This window comes from Malaclemys terrapin, chromosome 2 (assembly GCF_027887155.1).
Source record: "Malaclemys terrapin pileata isolate rMalTer1 chromosome 2, rMalTer1.hap1, whole genome shotgun sequence".
Taxonomy (NCBI): domain Eukaryota; kingdom Metazoa; phylum Chordata; order Testudines; family Emydidae; genus Malaclemys; species Malaclemys terrapin.
This window is the reverse complement of record NC_071506.1, coordinates 172,556,805-172,582,072: the sequence shown is the minus strand read 5'-3', so window position 1 is coordinate 172,582,072 and position 25,268 is coordinate 172,556,805. Positions and strand designations below refer to the sequence as shown.

The 25,268-nt window shown below is 41.4% G+C and overlaps 1 protein-coding gene across 1 annotated transcript in view; it reads right to left on the bottom strand.

Moving 5' to 3' along the window:
- ERP44 (endoplasmic reticulum protein 44) overlaps positions 1 to 25,268 on the bottom strand; it is a 118,839-nt gene that overhangs the window by 64,890 nt on the left and 28,681 nt on the right. The window contains exons 3-4 of the mRNA XM_054018855.1: positions 15,433 to 15,472; positions 11,159 to 11,274 (exon numbers count right to left, since the gene is read on the bottom strand). Coding sequence (XP_053874830.1) covers positions 11,159 to 11,274; positions 15,433 to 15,472 — 156 coding nt within the window. The remainder of the gene's footprint in view (positions 1 to 11,158; positions 11,275 to 15,432; positions 15,473 to 25,268) is intronic.

Here is a 25,268-nt window from a genome sequence, read left to right as displayed (position 1 = left end):
GTGTCTGCTGCTGTCTGAACTTACATGCTGACACACTCTCTGCCCCCAAAAACACACTGTCTTTCCCCCCACATACACACAACACACTCCCGGGCACACTCCATCCCCTCCCCCTTTAAAAAGTACGCTGCAGCCACTTGCACACTGGGATAGCTACTACAATGCACTGCTCTCTGTGGCATTGCAAGAGCTGCTAATGTGGCCATGCCACTGCGCTTGCAGCTGACAATGTAAACACACGGCAGCGCTTTCCCTGCTGCTGTCTCTGAAGGCTGGTTTAACTCCTAGTGCTCTACATCTGCAAGTGTAGCCAAGCCCTTACTATCTGATGGCATTTTGGTAGGGTTACCATATTTCCACAATCAATAAAGAGGACATGGGGGGGGGGAAGCCCCGCCCCCATCCACTCCCTCCCACTTCCCACCCCGACTGCCCCCCTCAGAATCCCAACCCCCCTGCTTCTTGTCCCCTGACTGCCCCCTGCTGAGAACCCCCCACCCTAATTGCCCTCCCCCCAGGACCCTACCTGTCCCCTGACTGCCCTGACCCTTATCCACTTGCATGGGTGGCAGGGTTGTAGAAATTTTGGTGGTGCCCAGAACCCCCCCCCCCCACCTGCCTAAGGCTCTGGGAGGGGGTCTGGGGTGCAGGTCCTGGGCTGGGGATTCGGGTGCAGGAGGGGTGCAGGGTGCAGGTTCTGGGATAGAGTTTGGGTGCTGGGTGCAGGCTCTGGGCTGGGGCAGGGGATGGGTGTGCTGGAGGGGGTGAGGGGTGCAGGCTCTGGGAGGGAGTTTGGGGGCAGAAGGGGGTGTGTGGGAAGGGGGTTTGGGAGGGAGTTTGGGGATAGGAGGGGATGCAGGGGTGAGGGCTGTGGGTCTGAGGATGAGGGGTTCATGATGCAGGAGGGGGGTCAGGAATGGAGCAGAGGATTAGGGTGTGGGAGGATGAGGGCTCTAGCTGGGGATGAGGGGTTCATGATGCAGGAGGTGGTTCAGGGCTGGGGCAGAGGATTAGGGTGCGGGGGGATGAGGGGTTTGGGGCGTTGGAGAGACTCAGGGCTAGGGTGGAAGGGCAGGGTAAGGGCAGCCTATCTTCCCATTAGTGGATGGGGGACGCTAGGACCCGGGGGCAGCAGACAGCAGTTGCTGCTGGCTCTGGCAGTACAAACAGGCAAGGGAGAGGCAGGCAGGGAAGAGGGGGCCCGCGGAGGGGGGGGTGGCAGGTGGAGGCTGAGGACCCATCCAACACTCCCCCGCTCCCTGACTGCCTCCCCGCCCCCCCGGACTCCCCTTACCATTCTGGCTCCACGTGTTTGCAAAACACGCTGCCCGGTGGGTCGGTTTGTATGTTACACAGGGCTGCAGACAGAGGGAGGGGAAGCAAGGGAGGGCTCTGGCTGCTGGAGGCCAATGGGAGCAGTTCAATCGGCCCAGCCACCCAATCAGCAGCCGCACTCTGCATGGAAGGGAGGGAGGCAGGCGAGGGAGAAAAAAAACCCGGACATTTTAACCTTGTTACCAATTCCTCCCGGACGGCTATTTAGAGACACAAAAGCCGGACATGTCAGGGGAAATACGGACGGATGGTAACCCTAATTTTGGTAGTCACAGTCCAGTCCCCCAATGAACAGATATCCACAAAAACACACTGCCATAGTTAGAATTTGTTTTTTGTCTCAGATGAAAATCTTTTATCTCTAGAGGTTGTAGCCCTTGCAAGTCAGGATTGAGCCACACTACTAAAACAATATGGGGGCATACGCACGACTGTATCTCCATGTCTCTGTCTGCATGTCTGAGACGGAGATTCATGTCGCCAGGACTATTAGGCCAGAATGTTTGTTGAGCACTAAATTCGCATAAAAATTATAATTAAAGCACATTTTCATGAAGTAGTGTTTGAATTCAGTCATAAGTCAGAACTTATACTCTTTATAAATTGCATTGAGATGAAGGGAGAGCTAACACATGCAGAAGGCAGTCCTACACAAATATGTATTTGAAAACCATCTTTTACAGAATATAAAATGCAAGTACATGAAAAACTGTTTGCACTCATTCAGAAGTCAAATACAGTACATCCTAAATGTTTCATTAAACCATGGCATTTGATACAGGTAGAGCTAACACAAGCAGAGCTACTACAAAAATATACTCCTTATAAAATTGGAAATACATCATGTATTTGCATTTTATATTGTTTGAATTCATTCAGAGATCACATTTGTTATAGTAAATCCTAAATTAAATTTTAAAATATTCCCAGGCATTCTCACTTCTCATTTTTGGACCAAGAATATTCTATACTGGCACTTGATGCAGGTAGGAGTAACCAGGGGAGAAAAAAACCAAACAAAATGCCCCACATTCCAACCATCATTTCATATTTTCTTTGAAATGACAAACATTGTATATGGACAAGTTATGCTCATGATATAATGATAGCCTATCACTTCAGATTTCTAAAAATACAATTAAAACTGGTTTTGAAAGCTTCACAAGAACACAGATTTCCTAAACGGTTCAATAATTTGAGCCATGCATTATGCTGAGGCTTCAAATCACTTCTAAATCCATCATCAGCAATGCTCAGACATCTCAAATTCAGTTCTTGCCATTCTTTTGCAAACTGCCCATCCTGTTTTGCAGCAGAATGAAACTCCACAAATACAGATCCTAGAGACTGCAGAAAAGGTTATGCCCTCAAATTCAATTCAGTTCCTTCTCCACATCTTTCCCCATTTTTTTCTATAAACCCTTCTCCTTAGAAACTGCTGAAGGGAAAGAAGTTGTCTCCATGTTGCAGTAAGGAACAAACAACAGGTTTCAAAGTCCTCCAAAGGAAAAGTTTACACTTGATATTAAGTAGAAAAGGAGGGAGGAAAAAGGAAAGGCTTTTCCCAGTTTTGGATCTTCAGAATGAAGTTATCAAAGGTATCAAACTCCATATGACATATGGTTGGTAAATCTGTCAGTCAGCAGGATTGGCTTGGAACACAGCTTTTGAGACACACTTACATATCTTAATGAGGCAGTCTCCCAGAAAGCCCCTCATATGCAAGCTGAGCAACAGCTATATCCAAAACAAGATGGTCTGCTTCTTTAAGCATCTGGCATTGGTGGCTGTTTCTCTTTGTTTCCCATGGCAACATGTATAGTCACAATTAAGTCAGGCTCATTACATCACTTCTCTATTTAAGAAGACAGAGCTCAGGGTCAAAGGAAAAAACAAACTTCTCTTCTCCATCTTAGACTCAAGGAAGATTTAATTCATTCTTCTTCAGGATCACATTGGAACAGATTTTCACGGTAGGGAACTCAGCCAATAGATTTGCTCATATATTTCCTAAGTATCTTAGGTCTAACAGATTCAAAACTTTAAATTTAAAAACTTTAACTTGTGAAGTTAAGGATGAGCCACCTTCTGGGGTGGCCAAATTCACATTACTATATAATGGTCCACAGTTCTCTTCACTCACCCCAGGACACACTACTGAAGTTGCCTCCTACTACATTGTTCTAGGGAAGTACCCGTTAGTCAGTCCTTCCCATTTCTCATGGAAGTAACAGAAGCATTCCGCTGAGAAGGGATCAGGATGTTATTTTGCAGTTCATGGCCCCTCACAAAACTGAAAAATCAGATTCCCAGTAAACAAATAGATGCATAAGACAGGTTCCCAGGGCCTTTTGTCGAAGGGAAAAGCATTAAAATCCTGATAGACAACACAGCTGTGCATTGGCATCAGCTCTTCTCAGAGCTGGCATGGAGAATTTTCTGGAAGATTATAGTTGCACAAGTCAAGATGAACAAAAATAGAAACTCTTCCCTGGAGGTTTCTGGCAACTTGTCTGTGAACTCAGACATGGCTGTCCAATTGACATAGTCATATTCAGAGAGCAACGTCTGCTTCTTCATAGTGCGCATTTGCAGGGAAATGGGGGTATAAATCTTCCTCCCCATTAAGTTCATCGTCTTGGCCTCTATCCTTAGAGGTGGACTTATGCCTCCCCTGCTGTGCCCTGTCATTTGCTGCAGTTACCAGCAGAGATATAGGAGGGAGTAGAAACCCCCAAACCCTGCATAGGAACGAAGTACAGTTTGTTCAAATACTTTGCCATGGGAGGCAGTGAAGCTGGGGTATTCCAGAGGGCATTTGCAGGCTCCAAAAGAGCCTCTTTTATCAGGATGGCTAGTCTCCCCAGAGGTGATGCTTGGAGACTATCCAGCAGTTTATGTGTATTCTCTGCAGGAATTCTACCTGGTTACCCAAGATAGCGGCCATATACCTCAGGAGGTCCTGATACAGCTGAAAGTCCTTGGGCACCAAAAGAGAGGAAGATTTCAGCACAGTAGACTTGTCCAGGAAGGACAAGGAGGTGGGGTTTGCTGTGCCAATGACAGGTCCTGTTCTTGTACCACAGGATCTGGTTGGAAGAGCCCTGGAGGTCCAGGAAGAATAGGCTCAGCGGTCACTTGCAGCTGAGGTGGCTTAAGAGAGGGAGCCACCATCAGGACTGGTGATCTTGCTCTGGAGTGGGTTGAGGAATGGGACCTCAGAGACAGGCGCTTTCCAAGGAGGCTACTGAGCATACAGATAAGGCACTGGTGGCCAGTAGGCACCAGGCTATGAGCCCCAGTCCCAACCGTGGGACAGATGCCAAACTCGGTACCAATGGTGATCCAAGGGTGTTCTCTGGCACCTATCCGACGAGGATGAATACGACCCCAGTCTTGATCTGGAGGAGTCCCAGAAGTTCTGTGATGACAACGGGTGAGTCAGACCTGACAGGGCAAAGTCAGGCTCACCTGAAGCACAATATGGGGGCAGCACTGGTGCCAAAAAGGCATGGGGGATCAGCACTGAATGAGACACACTCCCATACAGTACCGGGAGAGGCGTCAGTACTGAGGCTATGCGTGGTACCAAATTTGACAATCTGATCTGCCACTAGGACAATGACATTGCTGAAGGATGCACCAATATCAAGGGAGCCCTTCATGCCAGGCTTGATGATGGCCTTAACTCCACAGTCAGAGGCCTGGGCAGTGCGACCTTTGGGACCAACAAGCTTGGCAGCTCTGTGACACAGCCTGTCAGGTGCCAAAGGCACAATGGAGGATGATGCAGGTGAAGCCATGGTCCCAGCAAACTCTTGAACCAGTGGAGAGTCTGGGACTAAGAGGCAAAGCAGGTCTGATGGCACCTGATATACTGCTGGTATGGAGACCGGTGCTGATGTAATCAGTACAGGACTCAGCAGACGTTCCATCCATACTTGCCAGTTAAATTACCTAGCTCATGGCTAGAACTTGGTACTAGCAAGGGTCATGGACATACCCTCCTCACCCCAAGCTCTTACCCAAGGTGGATACTAAATTTAATCTGAGTCAGAGCATTATCCATCTAATTTGCTTCCTGAAACCTCATTGTATTGCCTGCTGAATCCAGATTACGTAGAAAGGGTGTTTAAAAAGCTGTTACTATTGTGACAGAACCAAACCCTTTCAGAAATTCTGGTTCAAAACAATGAAAAGGTGGGGGTGGGGGGAGGGAGTGCTCTGTACAGATATTATCTTAATAGAGTTAACTTTAAATTCAGACTTGGTGTGAGCAAGCAAGCAGGCTTTCTAGTGGCAGAAGGACTTCACATTTATTTACTAGAGCCATTAGAAGACGAGACTTCACAATTTGCCTCAGTAGTGTTTCCATATTTGAGATGCTTGCTATCTCTTTCCTTCTTCTACTCCTATTTTGCTCTCTAACTGAACTGATGCCACTTTCATTCTTTCCAGTTTCTGTTAGATCAGAAAAGAATTAAAAATCCAAATTGCAAGTGGAAGACAGGGGTGGATTAGTGCACATTTTCAGCGTCAGACCAACATATGACCCTTATTTTCACTTACAACGCGAACTACACTAATGGCAAAAACTAAATATCTACTTGAAGAGAAATATTTAACACACAGTAACCAAGGAATTGTCACAGTGATCCATTAGCACAGTACCTTCACTCTGACAGTGGCCAGTACTAGATGCTTCAGAGGAAGGTGCAAGAATTCCTGCAGCAATCAGTTCTGGAAGACATCTTCCTAACTCCCATTAGTTAAAAATTGACTTATGCTCTGAATTCTTCAAAAACAACAAGGAGTCCGGTGGCACCTTAAAGACTAACAGATTTATTTGGGCATAAGCTTTCGTGGGTAAAAACCTCACTTCTTCGGATTTTTACCCACGAAAGCTTATACCCAAATAAATCTGTTAGTCTTTAAGGTGCCACCAGACTCCTTGTTGTTTTTGTAGATACAGACTAACACGGCTACCCCCTGATACTTGACACCATGCAACGCTCTGAATTCTTATATATTGCAATACACCCTCTTCCCCTTTGCAAGAACAGAACATACAGGAGGGACAGCATGATGTAAATTTTTGTTATCATGAAAAAATATCACCATGGGTTTATTACTGTATGGCTGCCCAGAAAAAAAGTTATTTTTTAATCAATATGCAGCAAGTTTGGATGAACCCATAGATCCTTCATGACCAGTATGGCATTTTCTAAGTATTAATTTAGAAGATAGGTAGGTTGACTGCTTATTACATTACCTGAATTTCCAAGCAGATGGCATCTAGAAACTGGTGATGTTGGTAACTGAGGTCGGGGTACTAGCTTAGGCACACTAAATAATGTGAATTAGTCTTCAGCATACTCTTGAAAGAAAAGACTGAATATACTCATTTTAACTTAATATTCCCCCCTACCCATGAATCAGTTTAAAATGTAAGATATACAAAATTTTAATACATTAAAAAAGTTTAAAATTTGTTTTAATCACATCAAGCCTATAAATATCAGTCTCCGGCAGAATATCTTTATATTGGCTGTGAGGGCAGACAGAATGATGGTTTTGTCATTAAGCATCAAACATTTTGAGAGCATCAATAATTCTCTTTAATTTGCTCTGCCTCAGAGGCTGGTGTGAGATGCTGGGACCTGCAGTGCACTTGAATAACAGTGCATCAAATGAAAGGTATCTATGCCAGGTTGACCATTCTGAATGCTATTTAGAGTGGTCTGAGAGCAGCTATATGGGCTCCCTGCAGAGATTTGATTTCAAAAGAAAACAGATAGTTTGCAGTGCAAACAATTCATCACCTCTACAACAATATTCCTGTACGATCAATGCTACAGAACCTGAAATCATGCAACACAAATATAGAAACAGAAATTGTTAATCCAATCAAAAACAGACAGTACTGGCCTATGACTTTTTATACTAGAGAGGTTATATAATACAAAAAATATACATAACCTAGTAATTCCTTTAATACAGGAATACACATTAAATATACTATTATATACTAACTACTATCTTAAAATCATGTAAAAGGTTGCCAAATTAAGCACTCAAGTGTTAGAAAATGCCAGAATTAACGTTCCTCATGCAATGCATGTTTTGCCAGTGGCTTACACAACTATTTACTAGACAACAGAGGAATGCTGGGAATCAGGAATCCTGGGCTCCACTCCTGATTCTGGAGCTGTGTGGTCTTATGACTACAAACAGCATAAACAACAACATAATTTGCCACAGTCATTCAGAAAGGCAGCGCTGCTTAGCGGATGAGACTTAGGTCTAGTACTCAAATTAAGGGAAAAAAGTAGTGGGGCCATGAACGTCAAGTGGCTGGCTTTAATTTAAACAGTAGAGAGAATTAAGGGGGTCATAAGACAGAAGTGAGGTAGCCCCTAAAAGTAGTAAGCCCTGCCCCCCCCATTCTCCCATAACTCAAGGTCTGTCATGTTAGAGAGCAGGGTTTTATTTTTAGCTCTGCCAGAGGTGATCTTGCACAATCTGTAAAATGGGGAGAAATGATTTGCCTCCTAAGCGAGGGACATGAGACTGTGACTCAATAAGAAGTGCTTGGAAGGAAGAGCACAGAAGTCACACCAGCCTTTGGAAGAGCTGACACAAACTCATGCAATCTTCCTGGCTCCCAACCCAGTCCAACCTCTCTTAGACCGAAAAGGACAGTGCTGCTGCTGAGGCATCATCACCACCCAGACCTCCATCCAGACCCTGTAGACCTGTGTCTACCATGCAGCAGTCTTAGCAGAGGCTAGAAAAATGCTCAATGCAGTTAGCATGTTCAGAAATGAAGTAACAAGCCTCTTAACAAGCTTTACTGAATGTTTGCAAATGGCAATTTTCAGAGACTTATAACTCTGCTAAAACTGGGTAAATTTTTTTGGGGATAGGAAAAGGCACTTTTAACCCCAAGACTATATCCTCCGGTTAAATTTCAAACCTCTACTTCTAAATATGGAGGTGCAAAAGTTCAAAAAGCAGTTGAAAAAAGTTATGAGCAGAACTACTGACTTTTCCCCAATGTCATTCTTGAAAATGGCTCAAAAGTTTCAACCTTAGACAAAGAGTAAACACAGAAAAGTTTCAGCCCTAACATTTAAAATGCAACTAAGTAGAGACTTATATAAAGTGTTAATGTAACCTTAGCTATAGGCAGCATGAGCTCCGCCCTTCAGAGTTTTCCATATCTTGAAAACAAATGTAACATCCAAAATCCTATAAAGTCAATAACTAACATAAAACAAAACAAAACAAAAAAATGCCCCAAAACAAAACACACACACAAAACTGTCGACCAGATTGCTTAATAACTTTCCAAAGTTTATTGAATTTACTTTGACCAGTAATCAGAATATTAATTCTAAAAGAAAAAATATATAGATTTACTTTTATAAATAAGTTGGTTTGACTAGTTCAAGAACTTTTTCTGAAATAATATTATTGTACATTTTGAAAGTGACAGTGAGCCACTGTTACTCTGATACAAAGCAAGTACAATAAAGTAAACAAGTTTCTGATAAACAGGTTAATCAAATGACTGAACTTGCTTTTAAACATTTAGCAGAATAGACATATAATGCAGCTACCGGATAGTAAGACAGAAGGAAAATTCCAGCAAAGAATATGTGTTTGACAATTTTTTTTAAATAAATAATACACCCTCAGGGAAATTACTAACTGAATTATTTACTTGTAAATTTTGTTTTCCAGAGACTAGTACTGATGATAAATCTCAATACTTGGTATTCTGCTCTTGCTTATGACTGCCAGGCGTGCGCCATAGCACAATATAGAATTATATTTAGTGTTTTTTGGGAAAGTGCCAGAAGACAGCAAGGGAGAGTGGTAGGAGGTGGAGAAAGGGTGAAGGGAAATGGCAAGAGAGGTTCATTAGTCAACAAGGCATGGGGATAAAACCTAAAATATATTATTCATTTTCTAAGTTCTAGGATTCTAGAAAGGCTGTTCCAGATAGCAGAAGTTTAGCAGGAAAACGTTCTTCTTGCATCAGCAGTGGTGTGATTGTCTGAAGTAACAAATTAGCCAAGTAAGATAAAGACATACTCCAGGAAGTACACTGGAGAATTACATTCTGCCGTTGCTCTGGAAATGCTACACGCAGCTGTAGCAAATTCTGCAGAATAATTTAAAAAAAAGATACACACAGGAGGATGGCTGCTCAGAGAAACGAGAGATTTCAGCTATTGCATGCCTAATTTAATTTGTCCATTAAGAATGGTTTATGCTCTGACGTTTACTGCGGTGCCTCAACAGATCCCCTCCACCCCGATGCACAAAGCCAGCTGAATACTTCAAAGCTGCCTATTAGGGAAATAGAGTGTCAGAGATCTTTTAAAGTGGAGGACATCGCAGAAAGATTCTGACACTCGGTGGTGCAAAGATTCAATCCAGAAGTCATTTAAATGTTTTGTGATTATGAATTGGCCCTGTGGATACCTTTGCAGAAAACAACAATTGAGTCTATTTGCTCACTCCTGAAGAACCATCTTATTTTATATCTCAAACACTGAACTGATATAGTCTGCCCCAAACATATAGTGTTCATACTTGAGACTTCCTTCAAGAACACAAGACAGTTGCTTTTAACTGTTGGGACACTATCTATGGGAAGAACTAGAATATCCAAAACAAAAAGAGCACAACTAATGGCTTCTCAGTGGACGATACCGAAGCTTGCGATTTAGTCATTACTAAATCTACAAGAACAGTAAAGAAACTTTACTGCCAAAAGAAAGACACACACTTCACAGGGAAAAGCTCCAGTTCGAGGAGACCGTGAAACAGCACCTTCATGGTCAAAACAGCAAAAAAAGCAATAGTAATTTAAAGTCCCAGTGTCAACTATACCTCAGAGATATGAGCACACCTATTCATGTTAACAGGTAAATACTTTTCTATCTAGAGCTACACAACCTAAGAGACTTAAATGCATACAGCATTAAAACATTACTACTACTTTGGATTTTCAGCCCCAGAAAAACAGGATGTTCTTCCCATGGATAAAAAACTAGTTGCACCCTCAAAAGGTGTTGAGCACTTCTTTAAAAATGCTGGATGCCATTAACACCTAATGCTGCAGGGAGCGCTCAGCACCTCTCAGGTATGTGCTCTGAACTCTACAGGATCAAACCCTAACTTGCTGATGTACCAAGAGGAAGAAGAACATTGCACAGAAAAAATAGCTGTTATTTTGCAATACAAATGAAACAGAATTCCATGGTTGCCCCTTTGTCTTTCACTGGGGAAACAGACATTGCTTACACTTGACCCGTTACTGCTTTTAATTCAGCTTCCTGGTTTGCTATTTACTATTGGAATAAAACCATCTCATCTTCCCATATTTTCAAAAGCAAGACAACCACTTGTTGATGGCAACACCAACAGGGGAGCCATTTTTCATATTGAAAAAGGGAGGGACTCAACTTATGAGCCTTAGCAGAGTATTGTGAGAAACAGCTTATGCAGCCCCACCCCTGTGTAGGCGGGTGGTGGGGGATTTAGCATGGCAGGAATTCTTGGCTGCAGTGCCACTCACAAGATGACAAGAACAGGTTGCTCTAGCTCAGGCAGCTTCCCCAGGGCTATCTAAGTTACAGTGGAGGCCACACTGCACACTAGCTGCTCTTTAATAGTTTTGCCAATACGTCAGATTGGAATTAATTAGGCTTCATTTATCAGCAAGATGTTACAAAAACTCTTCTTTCCTTAATAGACATTTTAAAATAAAACAACAGAACTAAATTAGGATTTACTTTGAGTTACTTACAGTGCTGATCACAGTCTACTCTGGCAAACACTACTTGATTCTTATCTGGATATTCTTCCTTAATGACATTGGAAGCTTCCTCAAAGATAGGATGCAGCATTTGGCTGAAGCGACACCTGTTGACAGTCAAAGACAGCAAATACATTAATATCTTTCAAATATTTTATTTTTATTGGTGACTCAGTGAGAAATTGTGATTTAGTAGAACCTCGATTTTATGAACACCAATCTTCTGAATAACTAGTTATACAAATAATTTTTTCCTGATGGGAAAAAAATATCACATAACTAAAGTGATGTCAAAGAACAAATTGACATCCCCTTCACATTTCAATGCCTTGGAAATTGCTTTGCAGTGGTTTGAAGCACAAGAAGAAAGTGATGGATTGTAATGTACTAACATTTATGCACCATATTTGCTGTAATTTTGAGATGTTCAATTTTATTAACTTCTCAATTTTATAAATTTCTCAATCCTCATTTAAAAGTTCATGAAATAGGAGCTCTCCTGTATTTTAGCACATCCATATGATCTGGTGGCTTTGTGCAAAATGAAAGTATGTATTTGTGTAGGACTCCGTGGGTAGGCCATATGGAAGTCACAGTAACATTTCCACCTATACAAGGAGAAAATAAACTCAAACAACAGAAAATGTTAGTAAAGGGAATATGTACTTGTGATTAACCCAACAAATGATTGAATGACACCATTCACAAAACACACCTGTAAGATTCAGATGAAAAACAAACACACACTAAATGGAAGACAGAAGAGCTTGGCACTCCTCAAACTATCTATTTAAGTCCACAGAAAGTAAATTCCATTCAGAAAGTCAAAGATACCTTCCTTCTCCTCTCTGATATTACCTTAAGTAGAATTAACAAAAAGATTATTTGAGTTTCTCACGACTCAAGTAATCTGCAGCTAAAATAGTCAACTCATATAAACAGTGCCACCAGATTCTCATTGGAAATGGTATTGATCACCATACCTATTGCCTTAGATGGCTGAATTTAAAATCTCAAACTAAAATTTTAAATTTAAGATCATGGTATGGTAACATGTATACAGCTAGGGAATTCCATGGTTCATTTCTAGCAGTCATGTCCGATTTTCAAGTGAAGTCTTGGATAGAGAGTCTCTCTCCTGCTTTGGGAAAAAGGGGTGGACGTGATGGAAAAAAGCTATAAAAGCTTTGGCTCTTTGGAGAAGTTATCATTATATTAAAACTTAAAATGGACACCACAGTAAGTACAATAAACCCATTACTTACATTGGCCTTAAATTTAGTTTATCTTCTACTGTCTCCACACTTTCTGTTTTTGTTATGCTGCAGAATTTTGTATTGAAGATGTATATGTACATTGTAGAAGCTCCCAGAGGCAGCTGGTTAGGGGAAACTGGGCAACTTGTTTCAGATTAGCATGTTAGCGTATTTTTCTACTAAATCAATAAACTATGAAATACTGAAGTGTTGACATTAAGTGGATATCATATTTTTCAGAGTTAACATCTCATTCAGATGAACAGGGCAGTTTACCTTCCTAGAGCTATTGTTTACAGCAACAGTTCATTGGTTTGCGCTGTTCACATTTTTAAGACTATCTTCTAGGGCTAGAAATATTTGTTTTAAAATGAAATCTTAAGGGCTTGTCTACTTGAAAACTTACACCAAAAATAAAACAGATTGAGGCCTTGTCTACACTTAAGGAGGTCTGCCAGTAAAAATATAACAGTAGAGCTATCGTGGCAACCCCAACCCCAGCAGAGATGCAGCTTATACTGGCAAGAGTCTTTTGCTGGTAGAGGTTCTTAAGCCAGTGCTCTGAACAGAATAAACTATACCGACAAAAGGACTTTTGTGCTGGTATAATTGTGTCTATGCAAGGGTTTTTTTGCCAGCATAGCTACATTGGGTAGGGGACGTGATTTTTCTACATTCCTCATTGACAGCTATGCCAGCAAAATTTAAGTATAGATCAAGCCTTAGCTTTTTAATACAGGTTTGTGTTACACCATCCCTTAGGGCTTGTCTATACATGAAAGTTATTCCTGAATATCCACATGGAGTTATTCTGGAAGAGATAGTGTGCTTTCATTTACAACTTTCAAGTGCAGACCAGCCCTTAGATGCACAACTACATTTCTTTGCCAAGACAGGAATTTTGTAGCATTGGGGAAAGGGCTCCGATTACAAGTTTAGAAAATAGTCAACGGGAGTGACTTAATTTATCTCGCTGTACCCAGTTCTAAAATAGGGATACTAAAGTACATCATAGGAGGGTTTTGTAGATTAATTAATTAGTTGATATTTGCACGGTGCTTTGAAAATAGACAGCATTATTATTGGGGCAACTTGGTTGCCTACAGTTCTGGTTCAACAGCTGTACCAATCAAAGAGAGACCACAAAAAAACCAAACACATATAACACAGCTCTGTACTGAATATATACTAACTCCTGGTCTACATACAAAATTGCACCTATTTAGCAAAAGGTGTAATTTTAAACCAATTTAGTTAAACCAGGGCAAGCTTCTGTGTGAATATGCACACTGGTATAAACCTGGTTTATATTGGTTTAGTTTGTGGCGGCAAATTTATAAGCACATGCTAAACCAATAATACCAGTGTTAAACTGATAAGAGGCTTGGTCTACACTTAATTTATGTTGGTAGTTACGTTGGTCAGGTGTGTGAAAAAAACAGATCCTTGACTGACACAGCAATGCCAAAAACTCCTCAATGTAGATGCAGCTATGTCAACAGAAGAGGGCTTCTGTCAGCATAGCTAATGTTCTTCAGAGAGGTGGTTCTCCGACAGACAAAAAAAGTTCCTTGTCATTGTAGCTTGTGCCTACACTAGGGGACTATGCTGAAATAATTATGCCGCCATACAGATTCTAGAGCATAGATATACCTTAAGTGGGTGCACAGAGGTATTTCTGCTGGTTTAACTAAATTGGTTTTTAAACTAATTTAAATTAAAACTAGTCTAAACATGGAAGTTGCACAAGTCCTAAGAAGAGATTAAATATTTTATTTTTATTGGCAATATATATATATATATATATATATAAATAAAATAAAAGATGGGATCTTAAGTTTTCAAATCCATTTCAAATACAATTTTAATCACTTGAGAGCAGTTGAATGAATTATCAGTAAATAAAATCTGAAAAGGATTTTTTAAAAACTGCTTTTGCTTCCTTCTGAGATACACATGAAGCTTGTCTCTTCCGCTTGATTTTTACCTTGGAATGCCAAGTCTAATCTTCCTGGAAGACCTCTGATTTCTCATTGTTAGCACTCCAACGTTAACTGAAGGAGCAAGGATGTTTTGAATTTAACACAGATATCTTCTCCCTTAAATGATTAGTCACTGGAGCTAAAGAGACATCTCGTCTCACAAAATTTCAGAAAATAATGTACCTATTATAGTTACAAATAACTCTTAAAATTTAAAGCAGTAACAGAAAAAGTCATTTCTTTTTCCAGTATGATAATTTTCTATATTTAACATCACTTTTCAGATTGTTGGTTTCACCAAAGTCAGTAAATTTCTCCAATTCTGAAAAAAAAAACTTTATAAATATCAAGAATGGAGCAGAAGAACCTTTTAATTTTATTCTTTAAAGAGATATTAAAAAAATCAGAATATAGTATTTAAGGGAGCTCTATCAGAAATGAGATTTTCTTGTAATTAATCAGAAAAATACTAAACATATTAATTTGAATAAGTTTAACCAGTCTACCCAAAAATGCTTTCCCTTCTCAGCTGCTCAAGTTTCATCCTCTTGACTCTTGTGATGTCATAATAACACTAATTTTCTACTTTGATAATCTTCCAGAGTAGACAAGACTTGACTTTGTAATGCAACTCTCCGATGCCTTTTTGTTGTTGTTGTTGGGGATGGGGGAGGAGAAAGAGAAATAATAGCTTTTATACTATCATTCATTAGAAAAGAGCTCAAAAACTTAAGAGGATTTTTCTCCCTCACAGAACAGCTTTTTGTAGAAGTTATGGCAATATTGATTAAATACTTACTGCCATTCACTATCATTAAACCAAGTTTTTTCCCTGGCAGATGTCCCGATGAAGCACACTATACTGCATACATGTAAAGTATTTTTATATGAAAAACAATGAGAATCTGTTTTAAAAATGAAAAGTATTGTATCTTTGATTAGAATGGTAAGACTTGTTATGATAGAACAGGACAATTTCCAACATGCAGAGATTTTAACATTAAGTAGAAAAGCTTTTGACACTTACCAATCAGCATAAAAATTAACTAAAGCAACATCAGCATTGTCTGAAAAAAAACAAACATAAAACAATGTCATGTTGTGATGCAAACATTTGTTGCAACACTTAAATCAGAGACTATCTGGGCCAGAGTATGCACAAGCAACAAGAACAAGAATTTCCAGGTTATGGAGATTACAATCTAGTGGCTGTTACAAATTTAGTGAATGGGATGAGTCAACTGAAATACTGCTATAAATGGGTACAGTCTATATGGGAAGAGAAAGGGAAGGGGTGCCATTATGTCAAGTGTATTTACAATGTCAACAAGCTAAATTTAGACAATTAGAATGAAGTTCTTTGCATTCGATATAAAAAATTAAACAACAAATCAATAACATTTAGCATCTGTGATAGACAAAAGTGAGACGTTTCTGGACCTCTATCAGGTTGCTCCAAACCAAAGGATATAGTACTTATGAGGGATGTTAAATTACACACAAAGGCAAACACATACACACGCAAAATGACAAGAACATTTAACATTTAGGTTGCAATGTTGAGCATTCAAAAAGTTTAGGAAATGCCAGAATTAAGGTTGTCTATGAAACCTTAATTTGGTCCCATTCTGTGTGTGCATTACGAAACAATCTTCTATACATGAACATATACTTTTTTCAACAAGCCCCCATCTCATTCAGTGTACAGGAGGGAGGATGCTCACTTAATGAGCAGCCGTTCAATATTTTATTTTCTCCTCGTTGTTCAATGTATGGCCCTAAGCCTTATTTACTGCACAATATTCAAATTATGGCCTGAAGTCAGAATTATTAATTGCCTAATGAGCTTTTCTGTTATGCTCATCGCTATGGTATCTGAGTCTTAAAGTAGTTAACGTTTATGAACTCCAAAACTCCCCCGTGAAGTGAAGGGGAGATATCCCCATTTTACAGATGGAAAACGGGTACAGAGAGATTAAGGTCAAAAGTAACCACAAATTTTGGGTGCCCAGTTTGAGATGCCTACGATTTTATTTTCTGTGGTACTTAGCATTATATAGACCTTTATATGTCCAAAGCACAGCTCCGATTGACTTCAGTTGCAACGTAGTGTGCTCATCTCTTCCGCAAATGAGACTGCAAATAAGACCCCAGGGTCTCAAGTCAGGCACCCAGAAAAAAGAAACACATGATTAGTGATCACCTGTGAAATATGTGGTTTAAGTGATTTCCCCAGCATAACATAGGAACTCTGTGGCTGAGGCAGGGATAGAATCCAGTTGTGCAGGGCAGCATTCAACTGCCTTAACCATGTTATCGTCCTTTCTCTTTCTGCAATCCCATTCTCATTCAGTACACACCTTCCAACTTCTGTAACAAGGAAGCAGGGGCCCTACAGACAAAAGCCTTGATACACAAACCCAATTCATTCCCAGAGAATGGTCCATCCTGTGCACTGAAAGAGGTAGGGTGCTGTATAAAAAATATATTAATTTAATTCTAGACTATCATAATGCATATGTTCCGGGGAGTGAAATTAAAGTTGCACAGGCAACCTTTATTCTGGAATTTCCTGAGTGCTCAGCTTTGCTACCAAAATGTTCATTCAATATAGCTGTAAGTGTAATCTTCTAGGTTTTTAAAAAAACAAAACTGAAGAAAAAACAAAATCGATCATGTGGCATCATACTGACATTCACATGGTTCAGCAGCAGGGTTAATGCTTTTTGATCCACCACACAGACCTCTGCTCCTGGAGCTGATGGAGTACATGATAGTAATAGTATGTTGTCATCCTCTGTGTGAACCAACATTAGAGGGGGATGAAATATTTTGCCAGTGGGTTTCACAGATACTTGCCAACAGCAGAACAGTGAGACTCAGGAATCCCCATTCCAGGTCTGCAAGAGTGTGTGCTCTAGTGGGCCCAGATAATTTTGTCTGTTCTGCTCAAGCTTTACCCCTTCGGTCCTGTCCCCTCCAGTCTGTCGCTGGCCCAGTTCTGTCTCTTCCCACCAATGGCTCCTCATCCGAGTCTTTTTACCCAGGCAGTCCTACACTCCCCTGAGTACCAGTCTCCCCCTCCCCACTTCCAGTGTCTCCCACTTCCCATATCCTCTCCCCAGCTCCCATTGTTTCTCTCCACACCACACACAAACTGTCAGGCCAAGTCCCCTTGCCCAGCCAGTTGCAGTTCCCCCATTCCCAGCTCCTCGTCCTGTCTCTGTGAATCGACCTGTGCCTGGCTCCCAATCTCTCCTCTGAATCTCCTACACCTCTCCTATTTCCAGTCTCCCTTGCCAATCAATCCCAGCTTCCTCTTCCCCTTCACATCCTGCCCAGTACCTCATAGGGCTGAAATGAGAATTGCCATTAACATCATACTACAGAGACAATCTTTTTGCTCAGACACTCATATATGCACAAGAAGGCCTTCCTGGAGGAACTCAAGTCTATGTTTCACTTGTTTAACATAGCAGTTGAACTATGGACTCTGCACACGTCAGTACAGTAAGTTCTATTTGTTGACTTTTTGGATCCAAGACAGTGATAATCACTTCCACTTTGAACCTTTCTGGTCCCAGACAGAGGACTGAATTTTGCAACAGCAGACCTCTTTTGCGAGACAGAGACACTGGAAAGTCCAATGCTAGATTAATCAGACCTAAAAGCCATAGCCTCTTAAGCCAGAAAGAAAGTTATGATCTCTCCTTCTTATCCTTTGTACTGTCCTTGGGAGCTGTGGAAGAGGAGGGAAGAGACATAGCAGAGACATTGCCTAGCTTTGCAAGAGGTCATTCACCACCTCATATACTGGGTCCTGACACAGAGAAAGACTACAGTGCACTATACTGCTGTTTATAGAGGCAAAGAGGCATCACCCCCATCAAAATGATTTATAATGGATGAGGCCATTCCTAGGTGCAGATTCCACTTTGCTTAATCTGACTTTTGCCACGTAAATATTGCTGTTCATCTTCCCTTTAGTAGGCAGTGCACATGGAGATAGAAAACTTTGTTTCACCCAAGACAGGAGAAGCTAATTTTCTCTGGGGTAAGGATCATGTTCTTCCTAGTTTATGTAAACTACACCAGACATTTTGACTATCAAAAACGGAACAAATCTTATCTATGGAGGGAACACTACTCCAAGACCCCATGCGTCCTAGCTAGTGTATGCTGTGCTCCCCATGTGGTACCTATTCCTTGGATTGAACTGGGACCTGAATGAGCCCTCTCCATTATCTTCAACTGGCATCTGACCTAAGGATAGCTCTGCCTGGTTCACTAATGGGTGGACCTGATTCTCTGCACTCACCAGTTGAAGGGATGGAGAATATACAATGGGACCTTGAACTCGGCCAACATATGTGATTGGGTGAAATATATAGGAGACAGCAGAATTACTGGATAGGTCTAATCAGAACTCTGTTTCATTGAAGCATGCCTGCGAATGAGGTTAGCATTCTCAAAAGTCTTCAATCAGAATTGGATTTAGTTTCTGTGACACCACAAGTTTTCTATTATGGCTATCTTCATATTCTGTCAACATTGTTCTGAGATGAGACCTTGTACAAGACAGTATTCATCACCATCCCAAGTCTGTGACGGAGTTCCCTGGCACCATGTGTCTGTGTGCATCATGTACCCAAGATGCTACAGAAAATGTATCACACTGTGCAATTGCGTCAAGCTCTCTCTGTGTATAGATCCTTGATCAAGAAAGTTCTCCAGGAAGAGAGAAGTGAATTTCCTTTTTTTCCTGAAAGACAGTATTTAATACTACCATGATCCTAGAAGAGACCCTGGAAATACTTGTCAGATCAAATGGTAGTGACTGAAATTAGGAAAAAGAGCTGACATCCATAAGCAAAAACAAAGAATTGTCTGTGTGACAGTAAAATGGAAATGTGAAATTAAGGCTCTCTCAATACCTTGTTTAGATGGAGTCCTGCACTGTTTGTTCCCAGTACGCTAAGTATACAAATACAATTTAGAGCAGGCTGTATTGCTTTGACCTAAAGTAGATGATGGATTGTTTCATTCATGTCCTGGCATTTGCATGGGTTGCTTGAGACTAGGAATTGAACAAAGCTGTTCCTGTGTGTGACATTGTGCAGTCCAAATGGTTTTATAAAAACATGATAATAAGTGAATATAATGTAACTGGAATATGCTTCATGCAAAAGGTCTCTTGTAAGGTATCATTACAAAGCTTATAATCTACTGAGTGTGATCATCCTATTTGTATAAATGTACCACTCTTGTATCTAAAACTAGAAATATAAAATACAACTCTGAGGGCCTATTGTAATTATGCAAAGAGTGGGGCATTAATGGTCGTTTGGAATCTTGATGACTCCCATTAACCAGGACCATTGTCTGCAGATGGCTCTTTTTTACCTGTGAGTCTTCCTGTATACATGTGTGCTGGCAAGTGAGTAATGAAGTTTTGCAGTGACATGTGATCATGTTACCTGAACTGGAATCCATCTTTAACCTGGTGCTTTTCCAGTGACGGGGGGTGGAAACCCAGAGGGTTATGCAAAAGATATATAAAGGGTTGGAACAGAACAAGGAGAGGGAGGAGCCATCATAAAGAATCCCCTAGCTATCACCTGAGCTGGAACAAGAGCTGTACAAGGAGAAAGAATTGTGCCCAGGCCTGGAAGGTGTCCAGTCTGAGAAAAAACTTACTGAAGCATCTCTGAGGGTGAGATTATCTGTATTCAGTTTGATTAGACATAAATTTGCGCATTTTATTTTGCTTGGTGACTTACTTTGTTTGTTCTGTCTGTTACTACTTGGAACCACTTAAATCCTACCTTCTGTATTTAATAAAATCACTTTTTACTTATTAACTCAGAGTATGTATTAATACCTGGGGGAGCAAACAACTGTGCATCTCTCTTTATCAGTGTTATAGAGGGCGAACAATTTATAAGTTTACCCTGTATAAGCTTTATACAGGGTAAAACAGATTTATTTGGGTTTAGACCCCATTGGGAGTTGGGCATCTGAGTGTTAAAGACAAGCACACTTCTGTTAGCTGCTTTCAGGTAAACCTGCAGCTTTGAGGCTAGTAATTCAGACCCTGGGTCTGTGTTGAAGCAGATGAAAGTGTCTGGCTCAGCAAAACAGGGTGCTAAAGTCCTAAGCTGGCAGGAAAAATAGGAACGGGGTAGTCTTGGCACGTCGGTTGGTAGCTCCCAGGGGGGTTTCTGTAATCCAACCCATCACACTGTGGTGGTGGTGATTATTTGTATGATCACAGTCCAGTAGCCCTAATGTTGCATAGCTCCACAGAGTACCTTTTCTGGACAGTGTCCAATGACCTCATTTTAACCAAAGCTGTAGGTGGCCATTTGCTTCTGTGATGGGGCAGGCTGCTCTTCAGGGCAGTAGGGCCTAATGGTCAGCTCACACCACCATTTGGCATGGCCTTTAAGGATCTGGAAGGTCCAGCAGAGATATACAAGAACTTAAAGGCAGATAGAGAGGAAGTGGTCCCAGGAATAAGTAGTAATTGGGAGAAAGACAGGCACTGTTTCTTTGAGGGCCTGGGCCCAAACAACTGGCAGAGTGGGCAAGGCAAGGCTCCCTTCTTTCCTAACCAAATTGGGGATCAACTGGGAGAAGGGGACCAGCATAAAGACTGTCTCCTCCCTCAGAATAGGGACATACATCAGCAAGAAAGGCTACCTGTTAAATCCTTCAAGCTAGGGGACTAACTGGAAAGGATGTTCAGCTGAAGGAAGTTCGCATAAGCCTTGCAGCTGGCTTAAACTATAAATCCAGCTCCCAGAGAGAGATGGGGGAAGGGGAAAAGACTCCTGAATGAAGGAGGAAAATACTGAGTATGCTGAAAACAAGGGGCCTAGGATATAACCTCACACCAAGAAAGACAGCTCAGGGGGAACTCCTGTTAGAAGGAGGGAAATATTGACTACTCCAAACCAGAGAGGATGTGTGAGATATAACCCTAATTCCTGAGAGGGCTGAGGGGAAACTCCTGTTTAAAGGAGAGGGGTACTGACAGTCTTAAGGAAAACATCAGAGAGGCTGTTAGCAATACAGTCCAGCTGCTGCAGAGAAGAGCTGAGAGCAGCTCTGAGGAAGCACCTTTGTAGCTGGCCCCAGGAGAAGCCTAAAGGGATCACAAAGTCGAGTATAGCAGAGTCTGCAGATTTTGTGAAGATGCCGATTTGCAAGGTAAAGGTAGGACCATCCAAGGGAAAATGGTGGTGGGATTGAAGGAACAGTACTTAGCCACCTAAACAGGATTCCTGGGCTGGAACCAAGAGAGGGTGTATAGGTGTTAAGAATAAAAGAAGCCAAGAATGAAAAAATTCCAGACAGAGGCTGGGAGACAGTCTTGAAGGCCATTAGATTTTTAAATTCCTATTTTCTGGCCTTTTCTGTTAACCCCAGAAGGGGAATGGACTGAGCAGTGACCTGGCTGGAGAGCTAGGCCACTCAAAACAAAGATCATTGTGAAGCCAGAACAGCTAAAGGGAGCATTAGAATCACTGCAGTATTGCACCTGAACACGAGGAGATGATCTGGAGGTGAGTGGCTCAAGCACACTCTCAAACTGAAAAAATCTGGCACCAAACCGTGTGTGTGTGTGCGCGCGTCCGTCCAACTCTAGATAGGGCTAGTTGGGAGTCATGCAGATCACTCTGACGGAACTGAGGGCAGCTACAGCCCTCACCTCAGCACTCTGTACTTGTTCTAGCTCTCAACAACAGAAGTATTTTCTCCAGTTATACTTCAGGGACTGCTCCAATTTGCCACATGATCTATATTCCTTTACACAGTGTCTGGGAGGAGCCAGAATTGTCAATTGACATTTCTGATGACTCAGTTTCAGTTTTCCATAGTTTCCCATTGTATCACTAAGACAGCTGGTAAATAATCTGCATCAGTATTGCATTTGAAGGACCAAAGTCCCATGAAACAGATATGTATCCTCCTATCTTTTTCAGACAGAAGCACTTAGGCCATGGGAGTTTTAGGTTGAGAGGGATCATACTAGCAATATTGTCCACCAACATTAGTACTGCTTGTGAATGCATGTGGAGGGACTTAAGGTGCTAGTGACAGTTTGTTTTTTGAGCTGAGGTTGAGTTGGTGTGATGCCATCTGAAATTTTTCATGACCAAAGGAAAGGGCTGAGGTGATGCCTGTCTGGACTTGGCACCTTTGTTAGGATCGATATATTAGGGAGGGCACTGTGATTTAAAAATCTTCCCTAGTTCAAAATGCTAAGACCCTGACCACCAGGAAAGAGAGCTATTACCATCAGTAGTTATACCAGATTTAATTTGGATTGGTGCATGCTGAGGAAACTCCTGGACTTACAATATAGAGACTAGGAGGGCTAGAAAGAAAGAAATGGTGGGAAAAGAGGCCCCTTTACTGTTTACTTTTTCTTCAATATCTTGGCTACTTGCCCCTTTCATCACTTCATTGCCAGCTACTTAGGGGGGCTGGAATGGAGTTGGTAGTGAGGCGTGGCAATTGCAGCAGAAGCCAGGAACAATAACCTGGACATTAGGGCATGACAACCCACAGAAGAAGGTGATGACAAGATGTAGCTGTAACTTTTCCATGGCTCTGTAGATGTCCTCCTAAGTATAGTGTCACAGCACTCGATACTCTGCCTAAAATAATCTGTCCTCAGTGCTTTGTTTAATTATATTATATATTTTGATTTCCTAATGCTGATTTGGACAGCTGGTCTTCCTCCTTGGGGGAAGAATAATTTCCTATTTTTGGTTATACATGTGCACACCTAGAGAAATCAACATACATCTGTGGCTTGGTCTTTTCTGCAGTGATCTGCCATACTGTACTCTGTGAATGTGAGCAGGGCTGTGCTGCTTTATTTCTTCTTATAATTCTGCTTCAGAAAGGGCCTGCAAAAATAGTCTCATAATTAATAAATTAGTGTGATCTTGGTAACTACCATCTGGAAAACTAGATTTTTACCTTTAGAAAAATAATGGAACAAATACTGAGGGGAAAAAATCACTAACCATTTAAACACAATAGCACTATAGTCAACAAGCAGCACTAGTTTACCAAGAAAAAAAAACCTTGCTAGACAAACCAGATTGGTTTTAGACAAAATTACAAAGTTACTCCATGAGACAAGGTGGATGAGGTAGTATCTTTTATTGGACCAACTTCCGTTGGTGAGAGATACAACCTTTCAAGCCACGCAGAGCTCTTCTTCAGGTCAGAGTTACTACATGAACAGAACACAAAATAGTTTTTAGAAAAGCATTTAAATAGTGTTTTCTTGAAATCTTACTCTCAAAATTAATTAAAATTGGCTTGGATATGAAGACTCAGACTGAAACTGACTGATAGATTAAAAACAGACAAACAAAAAATGATAAAATACAAGGTATTGAATTTACTCCTGGAGGAATTCTGCACTACTGTGTAATGTAGAATTTGTGCAGAATTAATATTCTGCACAGAATTTCATTTTCCCCTGCAGAATTGGTGCTGCAGAGTTGCTGGCCACCACTAGGGGTGGCTGGATACAGCAGAGCCCAGCTCTCCAAGGGCTGGTCTACACTTAGTCCGGACTTCGGACTAAGGTACGCAAATTCAGCTACGTTAATAACGTAGCTGAATTCGAAGTACCTTACTCCGGACTTACCGTGGTCCAGACGCGGCCGGAAGTCTCCCCCCTTCGACGCCGCGTACTCCTCTCGGCGAGCTGGAGTACCGGCGTCGATTGTGAGCACTTCTGGGATCGATCCAGGATCGATTTATCGCGTCTTAACCAGACGCGATAAATCGATCCCAGAACATCGATGGCGTGCCTCCGGACCAGCCGGTAAGTGAAGACTAGGCCCAACTTGCAAAGACAGGACACTGCCAGAGAGAAGGGGAGCTGGAGGATTTCAGGCAGCTTCAGTTCCCTGCATGTCCTGAAGGAAGGAAGCAGTGTGTAGAAAACTGCATACAAGATCAGGATCCAACATCTGGCTGTTTCTCTCTCTGGCTCTGTGAGGGGGGAGTGGGAGGGAGAGGGGATGCTGGTGTCTGGGCTGGGAGGGCGCCCCACAGATGGGCTCTGGGAGGCAGGGAGAGTGGGTGTCTGGGATCGGAGAGGCGGAACTTTCCCCCAAGAAGTGCCCAACAAAAGCATAACAGAGAAACAGGAACGGGGTTGTCACAGGTGTTTCTTTAACTCTCTACTCCTAAGAGAATCTTTTTTGTTGTCTGTATTGTTACAGACACATTTACTGACTGGTATTTTTAAATAAATCATCAAAATAATTGAAACTGATGTGATGATATTTTCTTTTTTGACAAATAAAATATGCAGAATTTTAAAATATTGTGTGCAGAATTTTTAATATCTTGGTGCAGAATTCCCCCGGGAGTATGAATTGAAAAGGGTGGGGGGAAACAAAATGTTCATGGGGTACTGAAGAGATCAGTGTGAGGTTTGGCCGTATTTAAGATTTTCTCTAATTATTGTTGAGGAATGTGTCTATGTGGTGTTCAATAGGCTAAAGAACATTCACAGAAGATGTAGGAATTTAAGGTGGTCCAAAGAATCATGAAGTACTTATTGAGAAGGGTAATAGGCTGAAATTAAGAAACTGACTATTTAAAATGTATATCAGGAAAAAATGACCAATGTCCTTGGAAAAGGGCTTCCACCATTTCCATTGTCAGATTACCACTTAAGAAATTTAAAACTAGACTGGCCAATTCACAATCATACAATTACTATACAAAAGAATCCTGCAGTACCATACAACCTTTTTATTTTACAGTTCTAATTTCTAGTATTAAAAAGCCACTTTACTTTACCTATTTGAAGTGTACAGA